Source organism: Pollicipes pollicipes, unplaced genomic scaffold (assembly GCF_011947565.3).
Source record: "Pollicipes pollicipes isolate AB1234 unplaced genomic scaffold, Ppol_2.1 Scaffold_3447;HRSCAF=4054_pilon_pilon_pilon, whole genome shotgun sequence".
NCBI classification, from domain to species: Eukaryota; Metazoa; Arthropoda; class Thecostraca; order Pollicipedomorpha; family Pollicipedidae; genus Pollicipes; species Pollicipes pollicipes.
Genome location: NW_023596297.1, coordinates 16,319,553 through 16,333,900, shown reverse-complemented (window position 1 = coordinate 16,333,900; position 14,348 = coordinate 16,319,553). Strand labels below are relative to the sequence as shown.

Here is a 14,348-nt window from a genome sequence, read left to right as displayed (position 1 = left end):
CTCACTTGATATCATTTATGGTAAGACAAAATGGTGTGCTGTGCATCTGAGCTAGGATCTTGGGTGCACTTAAGTGATCAAGTGCATGATTAGCTTGCTAAAATGCTCATCACAAAGCCAGCTGTCACCCCACAAACTTTTAGCAACATGACCAGAACTGGATCATTTGGTAACATTTTTGCCTGCCAAATATTTTTCCACCTTAGTGCCCCTGCACCTGAAAAGCCTTCAACAGTTTACATTTGGCTTGGAGTCAAACCATGCCTGGAATGTAGCAGTTAAAACCTTTTGTGCCTGCCTGTTTGTCACTTGTTTCTTATCCTGAGGTGAGGCAGATGTGGTGATAGTGACCAGCAAAGTGGCAAGATCATGTAATGCCTTAGTATGCTGTACAATATACCTACTTGCCATGCATATACAATGCTAGTACAACTGTTATGTGGTGACATGTGCAGATACTTGTGTGAGACTACTGGGATTACTGGGCAGCAATTATGAAGTACATTGCTTCTCAAAATATCACAAACTGGTGGTGCAGTGGTCCTTTGGTTTCCTTCATGATCTAGGCATAGGCATAGGCATAAGGTCACTCTGGCTGTCATTCTTGTATTCTTGTAGTCCTATGCTGCTTGAGATAACCACTGGCAGAAAACAAAGCATAGGGCATAATGAACCATGCTTCTTGATTTGTATGGGAGGTAGTGTGAAGAAAGGATGATGGTATAGCCAGTAAGGTGAGGATGGCATGCACTCACAAAATGTTATGAAAATTTGCCTCCTAATAGTTTTGAAAATTTGCTTCCTTCCCATTTTCAACTGTAGCACATTGGGCAGCCTGCCACATCGACCAGTTCCATCCCACCAATGATCGCTCCATCCTCCAGATCGCCACCACCGCGTGCGCCGCGCCGCTGTCTGTCCTCCGGTGGCTGACGTGTGCCCGCCGTGCCGGCAGACACCTCCGGTGAGTGCCGCCGCGCCGCCATGCTGGGGCGCCTGCTGGCTGCGGTCCGGACGCTGCCGGCGCCACTGGGCGCGCGCGGCCGTTGCCTGCAGCCGCCGGCTGCCGGCGAGGCACGACTTACGGCCGTGCTGCGCGCCCGCTTCCCGGCGGCCACGGCCGTGCACGTGGAGGACGTCTCGGGCGGTTGCGGCGCTATGTTCGCCGTGCACGTGGAGGCAGCCGAGTTCGCCGGCCTGAGTCGCGTGCGCCAGCACCGCGCCGTCCAGCAGGCGCTCGCTGAGCAGATCCGCGACATGCACGGCATCCGAGTCAGCACGGCCGTCCCGCCGCCGTCACCGCCGGCGTAGCCACGGCCGCGCTGCCGGCGTAGTCCTGTCGTGCTGCCGGCGTAGCCACGGCTGTGCTGCCGGTGTAGCCACGGCTATGCTGCCGGCGTAGCCACGGCCGCGCTGCCGTCGTAGCCGCGGCCGCGCCGCTGGCGTAGCCACGGATGTGCTGCCGGCGTAGCCACGGCCGCGCCGCCGGCGCAGCCACGGCTGTGCTGCCGGCGTAGTCACGGCTGCGCTGCCGGCGTAGCCACGGCCGTGCTGCCGGCGTAGTCACGACTGGGCTCCAGGCGCGGCCGTGCGGGTCAGTTAGTTTTGATATACCGCCGGCGCTCGCTTGCCGCAGTGGGGCAGCCGGCTTGCCCGCGGTTTTGTCTCGGGGTGGATGGTAGGGCGTGCACCGCCTCCAGCCTGGTGGGACCGGGGTTACATCTGGCGCTCCAAAGGGCGACGTGCGTAGTGTGCGCGAGGTGCTAGTCGTGAGCGTGACCCGCGTGCGGTGGCAGCGGACGGCTTCGCCTCTGGGGTAGGATGATATGGGTGCGGGGGGCCTGGGTGGGGCGTGGCGCTGGTGTGGTGCGTTGTAGCACGCGCGGTACGTGTACGTGGTGGAGTGGTCTCTCAGGTCACGGTAGGTCATTTGTTTGTGTTTCCGAATGTGCCATCAGATGCTAGCGGGAGATATGTTGTTGGCGGTAGCTGCGCGTAGAACTTTGTCGATTATCACCCGGTGACTGTGTGGTTTACTGGCATGTTTGTCACACCTGTCAGCTGCCTGTCTCATGGATCTAAGCGACAATGTGGTGGATAATGTTCTGTGTGGATGTTGGATGCTGTTGGAGATGGATAACGTTACTATTCACAGGCCAATGGGGGTTAATATATTTGAAAAAAATAAATGTAGTTATCACTTTTGTTTCTTCCTGAAACCGCGATACCGGTTTCAAATGTTACTCGGAAAGGCTGCGCATCGCTACCCACCAGCGGCAACACGCGGGCAAAACGAATCTGTCTTGGGCGTGGGATAGGTCAGCGATGCTTGCTTGTGCTGTTTTTTTGCTGCCTTTTTAATTATAGTTATTGCTTGACGTCTCTTCATCGCGGATAATAAACTGCGAGTGCGTTCACAAATGATGTTCCACTTCAAGCTGTGCGTCTGTCAGAACAACCACGCCCTTCGTACCTGTGCGCTAGCGCATTGCAGCTTTTCTGTTAAGCCCAGTCCAATACTCCTCGTGCTAGATTAGCGTCCAGGTCATCGTAGATTTGACATTTGGTGTGTCCAAGTGTTATGTACTTGCTATGACCGTACATATATGCAGCGTGTTCAACGATCGCTGCGACCCAGTAGGCTGGTCTTAAACACGTTGGCCCCCGCGGCTCGTGATCGCCTTTACAATTAGAGCTTCGCCCCTCCGCCGCAGGATGGCGCACGACACCGACTGGGACGTCGAGAAGTACCGTAACGACCACGAGCCGCCGGAGCACTGGCGCTTGTGTCGGACGTTCATGGAGGCGCACAAGGCCTCCTACCCGCAGGCGCAGCTGGTCTGCCTGGCGCAATGCTTCGCCAACATGGAGTTCCTCGGTTGCCGGTACCCGGACGAGACAATGCGACTGGTGCGCGAGCTCTCGGCCGGCATCGCCGACGACTACCGGCAGCATCGGCAGCAGCGGACGCAGCGGACATTCGTGCGGGCGTCGGACGCGGCCGAAGCGAAGGTGACGCGCAAGCGGATCGCCTACGACACCGGCGGCGGCACGTCCGCTCAGTCCTACCGGCTCTGCGAGCGGTCGGAGAGCGGCGGTGGCAACTCGGCCGCCTTCATCCTGGTGCAGTACGGCGAGGCTCGCGTGGACGAATCGCCTGTCAGCCGGCTCATGTGCTCGGCCGGCTTCTGCAAGGTGCCGGTGGCGTTCGAGTTCGTCGGCGACGCGGAGGGCGCGGCCGCGTGCCGCTGCCTAGTCGGCGGCGACGAGGTGGGCGCGGCGGCGGCGCCGACCCGCGTGGCCGCCAAGCAGGCGTCGGCGGCGGCGGCGCTGGCCGCGCTCGAGCGCCGCTGCTACACCATCCGGCTAAAGACGCGTGTGCTCTCGGACGAGGACGTGGCGCGCGCCGAGCTGGCTTCGGCCGACGGCGAGCAGCCGGCACCGGCCGCCGCCGCCGCCGACAGCGTGGGAGGCCGCCTGCTGGCGCTGATGGGCTGGACGGGCGGCGGGCTCGGCAAGAGCCAGCAGGGCATCACGGAGCCGGTGCGGCTGGAGGAGGTGGTCGGCCGCCAGGGGCTCGGCTCCTCTGCGCAGCGCGCCGTCACGCGCGAGTTCAAGAACAACGCGGAGATGCGCCTGCGCGCGTACGCGTCCAAGTTTCAGGAGAAGGATCTTTCGTTCAGCGCCGAGTTCAGCATCGAGGAGCGGAAGGAGATCCACACGCTGGCGCGCCGGTTCGGCCTGAAGAGCAAAAGCTACGGCAAGGGTGACGAACGGTGCCTGGTGGTGTCCCACAAGTTCAACCCGTACCACCTGCTGCAGTACCTGATCGCCACCGGCGGCCACACGGACAAGTACGAGCTGATACCACCGAAGGCGGACGAGCCGACCTGACCGCAGTGTCGGATGGGGGAGGAGGAAGGGGGGGGGGGGGACTTTGCGTGCGATATTTACCGGCTGCATTGGTGACACTAGTGCCACACGGGCAGTGCGCGTTGTGGGTGGGTAGGTGTGTTGGGGGGGGGGGGGGGGGGTCGTTGTGATAGCCGTTGTCCAGCTAGTAATGTCTGGCCAAATGTCTGCCTGGAGCCCATGTGTAGCGCGTTTGTGTCCTGCGACCTGGTTTATAACGGCTTGCCATCGGCTTATCAATACATGTCATCAATTTGTTAATTTTGGTCCTTTGTACGAGTCCAAACATTGTGTCCTTGATGCATACGATCTTTGCGCTATTGTGTAATATACTAAATATCCTGTAATATCCTGTAAATATCCTGTACCCGTACTTCATAAAGTGGTTCTGAGGGTTGTTGCTATTATACTATGTTCCTGTTGAATGACAACTTTTAAACAAAAACGGTCACGTTCTAAGGTTAGGGATTTGTAATAGTGTGAATGGTTTTCCTGATGTTATCTCTGTGGCTATTATCTCAGGTAAATATTATCTTTGTTATGATATTATGATAAATATTATGGCAATAATATTTATATTATGATAAACATTATGGTAAATATAAAGATATGGTAAATATTATGGTATTATCTCAGATAAATGGTAACCCGTAATGATAAAACTATATGTCCATTCCTCCACCTGAAATCTGACATTTGCTCCACTGATTTCAATGCGGTTGTCTGTAGCTGATGGACGTCTCGTAGGCAGTTTCCATAAGCTTCCCATTGACATGGCTGGAAAAGTCCGGGGACCAGGGAACTTGATGGTATACGGCCCTAGAACAGCAGCTTAGATGAGCTGAGTTCAACTCGGAACTATGAGAATATCGTTCAAGACTGATCTCGTCCAGTCAGCTGCCTGTGCGATTTTGATGGGTCAGGCAATTTTTCACGTGCAGTTCTACATTTTTAAAGTTTTTTTTACGTTTTACATTTTCCTACGTTGATATCTGAATATCAGGTTCGCTGCCCCCTCGCGGGTCAATTTTTTCGGATCATAGCAGATGGCCACTAGCCATACACTATGATGGAACTGGTTGTCAGGTTCAGGGGGCCTCTCTTCTCTTGATAGACACGAAGACTGCATGCAAATTATTCTAGTTACTTGTGCGTGGGAAGCTGCAGCATGTCGGAATTCACTATGACTTATCTTTTGCCGTTCGTTCGCGGTTCACGTACAAAGGTTCCGCAGAGTTTTGGCTTCGGCGCAGAGGGAGCGTTCCGTAAAATAAGTTAGGGACTGAGCAGAGAAAAGACCAAGCTACCTCAAAATCGCCAATGGCAAGCTTTCTTCTCAAAGCTGGAAAGAGGGCTGGAGCCACCAGCTGAGGTGACACTACACATCTGCTATACATGGCCATTTTGGGGCCCAGAGCCCGGTAATCGTGTCAGCGTCATGACAGTGTTTTAGCTATACTGTACGGAGTTCCACGACCTGAAGAGCGGGTTTTTCAACAACTGACTCATCACCGAACGTGTTGTGAACCATGATTCGAAAGTGACGTTAATTGCTCGGAAAGCAAGCCTAGAGGAAAAACGATTTTCTTGTAATCTGGGAAATCTTTTAACTTTGCATTACGCAGCAAACGACTCATGCCAAAGTTGTCACGCATTGCTGGGACTGAGAAAGCGTTTTATCAAGGTCGTATACGAAATAAAATGGGGGAATTTGGGTGGACCCGGTTTTTAAATGCTTTTAGTTTTACGCGTGCTGAAATTTCAGCCGTTTCCAACCATATTCATAGCAAAATAAATGATTCAGCCCTCCACAGTCACCGGATTAATTCGAAACAAGCTGAATCAACGAAGAACTTTTTCGCGCGAAGCGGCATTTAATGCCACGGTCCCCCTCCAACCGGCGGGACGCCGTACACCGCGCCATCTGGGGAGAGGGGTAACGAGGCTACCATACTTGAAACGCGCGTGCCCGCCGGCGTCCCCTGCGGCAGCTCTCGCTATTGATTTGAACGTGGCGGCGGCGGGCGCAGTGAGTCATCGGGCCCTCTGGTGATGCCGGCGCGCATCACAGACGCCCGAGCCGCCGCGCGCCGCCCGCCAGTGATAGGTGTAGTGCAGTGGGGAGAGGGAGCGACCGCCGGCGGACAAAGGCACCGATCGCGGACGACCGCGCACGCCCGAGGAAGTCTGCAGAGCCCCGCCGCCGGATAGCAGCACAGACGAGGTACGTTGATGAGTCATGAGGCGGTGTTCCAGATAAGGGACGGAGATGAGCCGTAAGCGATAACGCAACAGGCGGCATGCTTTGTACGGCGATGAGTCGTATGCTTGTAAGGATGAGGCGTCGACGATGCCATGTGGGTGAGTCACCTGTCGCTTCCAGCCGCAGGCAGGGTACCTTTGGAGGAGCTATGGGTCAATTGGATAAAATGTATGTGTAGGAGAGACGGCAGTGCAGACGAGGGACGGCCATCGGCCGATCAGTGGCGGCGGAGAGGCGAACGAATTACGGCCACTGAGTGTGGGGAGAGCAGCGCGCGGAGATGAAATGTGGCGACGGCAGTGCTTACGCCTGCGGAGGTGGAAGGCGGCAGCGGCGGCAGATCGTGCTTTGGGATGAACTGTGGGCAGCTAAGCACACGCGAGGCACAAATCTCAGACGTTAGGCGGCAGGGCATGGAAGGCACGGAGGCCAGCCGTAAGACAGCCGCATGGCCGTCCAAATTTGAGCATGAGTGGCATTGGGGCGGATAAGGCACGGAGAGTGGTACGGAGAGTGCCGAAGGCGGCGGCTGTGCGGACGGGTATGAGCCGTGAGGTGGGGACAGCTACACAGACGAGGCATCGGCGTCAGCTGCCATGTCAGCCGGCGTACTCAAGACGACCAGCGCGCCTAGACGGGCGACCACACAAGGCCAGCGACCCGGCCCGGCGCGCGGCCGTCTGCCATGGTAACGGCTCGCGCCCGGCGCTGGATTACTTCGCGTCTCTGTTACCCTCTGCGGTGCTAATCGGCGACGAAGTCGTGCTGACGGGGTTGGCAACCCGGGAGTGCGGTTCCGGCTTGGCGCCCGCCGAACGTTTTCCGGTGTTTTGAGCAACACGCTGCCGTTTGCCGGCCGGTCATTGCAGGACGGGAGACACCCAAGACGCGTGTCTGCTGTCGGCTGATGAGAAGACAGAGGACCGAGCTGTTGTGTAGGAAGAGGACCGAGCTGATGAGAAGACCGAGGGCCGAGCTGATGAGAGGACTGTGGACCGAGATGTTTGCTGTCGGCTGACGAGCTGATAGAGGATGGAGGCGTCAGGGAAAGTCGCCGGTATATGCAGAAGAGGGACAGACGTATGCGTGTAGGAATGCACTGGTGGACAGGCTTAGGACCTTTGTCACGAACATCACGGGACTTTTTGTCGCTGTTGTTGAGTCGGAGGCATCGCTGGCTTGGCAAGCCGATCAAAAACAACTCGGGTCTGAGGTGGCGCGCCTAGCTGTCCGCGTCATGCGACCTCTGTTGGTGTCCCAGGTGTCTGGGTGTGATTTCATTTCTGCCCCGGGCAAACACGCATCTGTTTCCTTATGTTGGACGAGACCCTGGCTCCCGACTCCTACTGGCTGCTTCGTGAACACCAGAAGCTGGTTTCTGGCTCCCAATGGTTCTTTGTCAAATACCACAGTCTGGTTTCTATTGGGTCTTTGGCAACCACCTATTCTACTTCCTTGTTTCTATTGGTTCTGTTGCAAACATCAAAGCCCGGTTCTTCCTTTCTATTGGTGTGTGTTAGACACCAGACCCTTCGTCACGGTTCCCTTTGTCTCACTCACGGAGCGGTAGATCTTGGTTTCTTTCTATCATTGACCCATTCGTAAACAACCGCTCTGGTTGTCATTTGGCATTTAATGCACCTTTGAACAGATATACTGTCTGAAATAAAATACATATATGTTGGTTTGAATCGCCTTGTGGTGCTGCTCGATATGCATAGAGGATTGCAGCATTGGTGACACCCAGTCTAATCCAATCTCAGTATCCTTATTTCCCAATCAATTATCTTCTCCGCCCGTTAACCTGTTGATATTCACCTTTTCTCGCTGGCTGCCACGTGCTGACCAGCTCGGCCATGGCGTGGCGAAGCCCATCAAATGATAGTCTTTGTCTCTGCGAATCGAATGTCTTCATCGTTCCAAATGCTGCCCAGATATGGACCTTCTCGCGAGCTGCCATGTTTGTTTACAATACCAAAAAGCGCCGCCGTGTTGGCCGGCGTCGGCGGCGAGCTGCGCAGGCCGCCTTGAGCCGCCGGGGCTCAGCCAGCCCCACAGGGCCGGCGCCGCGGCGCCATCTCCAGTGCAGCTGTTCAGTGCGGCACACGCGGACATGTCAGTCACGGGCTTGTTGCGACGCTTTGTCCAGACTGCGGCCGCGCGCATAAGAGAGTGCGTGTTATCAGCAGCTGCTGACGACATCAGCTGATATGGCAGCTGCTGACGAGCGTGTTATATCAGCAGCTGCCGACGACATCAGCTGACATGACAGCTGCTGACGAGCGTGTTATATCAGCAGCTGCTGACGCTATCTACGCTTCAACAGTTGAAAGGGCTAAGTGTGTGTGGCTCGTGCACCGCTTATGAAAACGGAATGCAGAAGTCGTGTTCTAATCTTCTCGTGTGGGGCGGCCAGACCGGACGTGCTTCCGTGCTGGCACAATCGCCGCCAGCGTAGCTTGCGCAGCGTACTGACTGTACCTGACGCTGTGGTCGGAAGCTGTATCTGCTGGTCACATCCGTCGTCTGCAGGGCCTGCGAAGTCTCGCTGGAGCGCAGCTTTGACGCTGTCCGCTGTCCCTGGCGTAGCTGAGTCTCAGCTTGCGCTGTACGCTGACTCAGCTGATTCTCAGCTTGCGTTGTGCCCTGGATCAGCTGATTCTCAGCTTGTGCTATGTCCTGGCTCAGCTGATCCTCGGCGTGTGCTGTGCTCTGGATCAGCTGATTTCCTGCTTGCGCTGTGCCCTGGATCAGCTGATCCTCAGGTTACGCTGTGCCCTGGCTCAGCTGATTCTCGGTTTACGCTGTGCCCTGGATCAGCTGATTCTCTGCTTGTACTATGCCATGACTCAGCTGATTCTCAGCTTGCGCTGCGCCCTGGCTCAGCTGATTCTCAGTTTACGCTGTGCCCTGGATCAGCTGAGTCTCAGCGTGTGTTGTGCCCTGGATCAGCTGATTCTATGCTTGCACTGTGCCCTGACTCAGCTGATTCTCAGCTTGCGCTGCGCCCTGGCTCAGCTGATTTCCAGCTCTCGCTGTGTCCCTGATCAGCAGATTCCCTGCTTGCGCTGCGCCCTGGCTCAGCTGACTCAGCTTGCTGACACTACAACAGCTGAGTCCCAGCCTACTGCCACTGGCCGACTGATTTCTCAGCTCACCGACCTTGGCTAAGCGGTGTCCAGCTGGTGCATCGATCCTGGTTCAGGTGATCCTCAGGTCATCGTGCCTGGCTCATCCTAACTCGCCGTGCCTGGCTCAGCAGATTCCCACTTCTTGGTCCCTGGATCAGCTGAGCCCAGCTGAGTGGTCAACGCCCAGCTCAACCGAAACGCAAGCGGGCCAAGTTCCCGAACGCCCGCTCAAACAGGCCTCAAACTAATCAGCAGTCCGAACTCACACCCACCTTTCCAAATGATGTCCGTGTCAGAGCCGCGCCTGTTCTGTCTCCTAGCCGCGCAGCCGCCGCGTCCCACCCTCCGACAGCTGTCCTCCGGGGAGCGTGTGGAGGGGAGGCGGCGCCGCCTGCGCGCGCTCAGTGCAGGCGACCCTCCGGAGAGGTTCCGGCGGCCCTGGGCCGGACCCGCCGGCTCAGGAAGCGCAGCAGCTTCTCGCTGACTTGGCCCGACAGGAAGCGCCGCCGGGGAAGTCCTCCCGCGCGCCCGACTGATCGATTGTATGCTAATGAGCGTAATTAGAACCAATCTGCGGCGCGGCAGACCAGTGAGTGGTGGACCTTGGCGGACAACTGGCCTGTAGCGTAACCAGAGAGTCACTCCGGACTCGGCAGTAATATGATATGGACGGTGCGCGAGGCTGGCACCATGCAGAGACGAGAATGAAAGCCATTTGTTGACGTTTTATTTGCTCTCCTGCTGGGATGGCGACATGCAAGTCACAGATTTCTTCCATCTTGGTTGCCGAGGGCGTCATGCTGCTGAGAGCGTTTTTTTGTGGAAGTTTTTGGGTCATGTACCACTTCCGGTAATGGGAAACCGGAACTCTCCTCAAGAAGCGGTGCCCGAGCCGTGGTGTCCGGCGTGCTTACCCATTCTACCACGCTCCGGTTGGCGCAGGACTCAAAACTGATCAGTGGCAGTCATAGGCAGCTACAATTTCCTTCGCGCTCCTCTTGTCTTTGAGCGCGTTTTTTCTCCGCTGACTCTTCAAAGTGTCTTGTATTCTTGCATGCTTGTCTCCTTCTTTCATTGCCCAAACATTCTCCGAACAGGCTTATCGCTTGGGGGGGGGGGGGGAGGGGAAGGAAGGAGAAGGGGACAGTGACCTGCCTGCTTTTCTGAAGTCGCACAGTGCCGAATGTCCAAAGAGGCGTCTCGCACCTCTTTCCTCGAAAGGACTTTGTCTCCTGGCCACTCTGGCCTCCGTAGCGAGACCTCGCCCTGCTGAATACGCGGACGGCCTTCTCCTCCTATCCATGCGGTGCGGGCACCTCCCCGCAGACCAGGAGCATCCGGGCGGGCCTGGCCGGTGGTCACCCGCCAGGCCGGCGCGGCCTCGCCGCCGGAAACCAGGGTTCTCTCCACTCGCTGCACTGAGACGTCTCCGCGCCGCTCCGGCTGCCCTCCGCCATGGTGGTGTCGGGCGGCCGTCGGCTTTTCGGTTTGTCGATCTGGATCGGACCCGTGCATGGAGTTGGATGTTAAAGTGGAGCAGAAATCAGAAATATGTATTGCGTTCGAATCGTTCTTGACTATTTGTTATTAGCTATTGATTATTCGGTGACATCAAAGCATGTTTGCCCTATCGGCAAAAGGATTTTACGGACATTCAGTCGCAAGCTGGGCTGCAAGTTTCCAAGCCCGGCGTCTCTACTGGGGGCCACTCTCGCTCGCCATCCCCGTAGAGTCGAACCCCTGACCGGCATGACCGGCGGCTTCGGTCGCGGGGGGTTCTCGCCGCCGTACCCGGAGCCACCGACGCGTGGAAACCCGAGCCGCGGCGTCCGGTCACGGGCGCCCCGTGCCGGCCGGCGGCGCGGCGCGGCGCGGCGCGGCGCGGCGGGCCGCCCGCGGACCCGAGACGTTGGCGCCGTCCCTGCCGCCGTGAGAGGAGCGCGCCGGTCGCGGGTCTCGCCGCTGCGGCGCACCGCTGCCGCTGCTGGTGTCAGCGCATTCCGGCCCGGTCCGACCTGGCGACCCCTCTGAACGTAACCCGGCTCACCCCGATCCGACCCGGACCTGACCTGAGGCCTGGCGGGGTCTGATCGGCCCACACTTGGTCTCGCTCCATCTGGCGGGTCCGGTGGGCACCGCGTCGCAGATGCTAGCAGGCTTGGTTGACCATGGATCCGTGTCGCACGACCAGCAGCCGGGCCGCTGAGAGCCGACGAGTGTAAACCGCAGCTGAAGAGCGTTCGTCGCGGACAATCATAGGGGCGTGACCTTGGCAGCTGCTGGCGCTGACGGTGCGCGTGATGTCACCAGCGGGGAAAGAGATATGGGGAAGGGGTAGATTTAGTATGCGCAGCGTTGCTATGAATGAGACAGAAAGGCACTAGAAGGAGCTGTGGCAAAGAGATGGAGCGGTGCACGACTTCGTATATCATGAGGCAGTTTGTTCCGAGAGGGGAAGACGAAAGAAATGGGAGAGAGAGGAGTAGGTTAGGACAGAGCGTGAAACGTCATCTCTGCTGTCACTGCCCCGTGACACAACGATGAGCGTCACCGTTTGTTTGCACAGCTGACAGCGAGGCATGTCCTGGGATGTATATCCGTGCGAACTGCGGACCGTGCAGTCGGCCCTCCCGCCGAGACGCCGCCGCGCGAGGCGCCCTCAGCCGGCGCCGGGCCCTGTCTCGCCGGTCTACTCACATCAGCGGCTGTGCTCAGGGGCCGTTATTTAGCCCCAGCCGCCGCCGGGAGGAAATGGCGGCGGCCGGTTATAACCGTGGGTACGGGCTGGAGCCACGGATGGGATGTTGGGATGGAATGCGATGAAAATTATGATGCAGGCCAGAGGGCAGGTGAGGGTTATTGTTGCAAACAATGCTAGGGAAAACCAGTGCCGACCGTTGAGTGAAGTCGCGGGGTCAAATTTAATCGCGTGTTGAGAGAGGGGGCGCTGTGACGCGGCAGCAACAACCCTGAACACCGCTTGCCGGGGCCACAACGCGACCCTTTCCGGTCATTGCCCGGAAGTGAATCACGCGTGCGGGCTGGTGGTTTGCGTGCTGCCCCCCCCCCCTGGCCGACGTCGCACGTTCGCTTTGAATTATGAGGTGCGTGCAACGGTCTCAGCAGTTCCTTTGTAACGTGCGAATCACCGGACTACGCGCGGTTGTAATGGGATGAGCGCGGCGCGTCAGTCCAGGCGGCTGACGCTGGCCACCGCGCCCGCACGCGACCGACAGGTGGCGCGGGACAGCGCCGTTCGGCGAGACCTGCCGCTGGGCTCCTGTCCGTGCCGGTGCGTCGCCGGATCACCGGGCGCCGCCGGCGACGCCGTGCCGGCCGTTTCCGGTGTTTACCGGTGGCGTGTGACCGCCGCCGGACGGAGCCGGCCGCCGCCGCCGCCGCCGCCGGCCGGTCCGCGCCGCCGCGCAGCTGCTGCGCTATCGGCCGACTCAGCCGCTTCCGCCGGCCGGCGGCCGGCTGCGGACGGCGGCCGCCCCGGAGCACCCTGGCGGGCCGGCGGACCGGCGGACATGCGGCGGCCGGGCGGCGGTGGCCTGCCACGGACGGCGGGCGGGCTACCTCGGGCTGACCCGGCTACGTGACCGGGCAGCGGAGGCGGCACGGCGGGCGGCGCCTTGACCCGCCTTGTTTTGCTCGAAGGGTGACCGGTTTTTCATAGGTATGCGCGTCCCTGGGCGGGCCCGCGCCCAGTCGGTCGCACCGAAGCTTCGTCCAAGCGTCGTGTGGCGGCGCCACCGGCGGCCACGCCGTCAGCTGCGCCGGGCGTCCACCTCTCGCCTTTAGCGGCCCGGCCCGTTCAAGTTTGCATCGATTTTACCGGGTGCTCGGCTACGGGAGAGCATTGATCGCTGGCGCCGGCATTGCACGTGGGGGTGGGCGGCTGTTGCACCGGGGATGGCTGCTGGGGCGCTCTGGCCGGTCGATAGGGCGTGGCTTCGCCTGCCTTCTCTCGAGACGCTGGGACGGCTCCGGTTGCGGGGACGCCCCGCGGAGTTTTAGAGATTCCGGCCGAAATTCGTACCCAGGCGGCGTTCATTATGCTGCGATTGTTGCGATGCAGCCGCCCATTGCAGTTTGCGTGCTTTTTGCTGTCTTGATCTCTGCTGATAAGCGCATGATTGACGTTTCGTGCTCATTTGCATCACGCACTGCACCATCAGCCGATTCATTTGTGCATCTTCATCTTCATCTCCATCTTCATCATCACTAATCACGTTAGGTGGGTTAACGCTTGACATCGTCCTTGACGATATTCGCGCTCTTTGTTCGACCTCTATTATCTGTGGGCTTAGCTTTTCTGCATTTCCGTCTTTCTTTGCTTCTGATGTGCCTGGCATACAGGCGTGCACTTTGGCGCATGGCGTATGCCACTTGTACACACACACGCATCTGCGTGCGCACACAAGATGCGAAATCAAACCGTCGTTTCCAAATTTTGTCACTTCCCATTGAGCAATCCAGCGAGGTGAATTGTGGTTGGCGCTGCACGCCGAAGCCCCCAAACCTTGACCTGTTGATCCCTGCATTTTTTAAAGGCTTCTTTTACGAGGCGACGATTTGATTTCTTCGCGGTGTTACCACTGGCGTGGGAAGCGGTGACCAGCCACAGCTTTGCGCACTGTGGAAATTATGCCGGCGGTTACATTACCAGGAAAAGTATGCAGCAATAGCATGACAAATGTATGTCTGATAAGAAAATTGGGCTCGAGAGAAATGAGTTGATTTAATCGATTTTCCAACCTTGGGCGTTTCAAGTTAAACATGAAAGCGTGCTACGGAAAGCCTCAGCACAGGGATGTTCAACGCTCTCGGGGGAAATGAGATGCATTTTGCTGAATAAATTTCTTGGTTAATCAACCTGAAGCAGAAGAATGACAGGCTGCTGTAACTCACAACGCGGCAACACCGGAAGGATGCAACATAAACAGTAATAATTTTGTCGAAATTGCAAGCAAACCATTCCACACTGCGTCTTACAAACAGCTCTTCAGCCTAGATATAGTCAGAAAACGCCGAATCAA

General features: G+C 57.8%; 1 protein-coding gene across 1 annotated transcript; it reads left to right on the top strand.

The window, feature by feature from the left end:
- The first annotated feature begins 858 nt into the window (after nucleotides 1-858).
- Nucleotides 859-3,909, top strand: LOC119092202 (NF-kappa-B-repressing factor). Its single transcript, XM_037215179.1, has 3 exons — nucleotides 859-964; nucleotides 2,715-3,225; nucleotides 3,259-3,909. Exons 2-3 carry the CDS (start codon nucleotides 2,716-2,718, stop codon nucleotides 3,892-3,894), a joined length of 1,146 nt encoding a protein of 381 aa, XP_037071074.1. The 5' UTR covers nucleotides 859-964; nucleotide 2,715; the 3' UTR covers nucleotides 3,895-3,909.
- The last annotated feature ends 10,439 nt before the right edge of the window (nucleotides 3,910-14,348 follow it).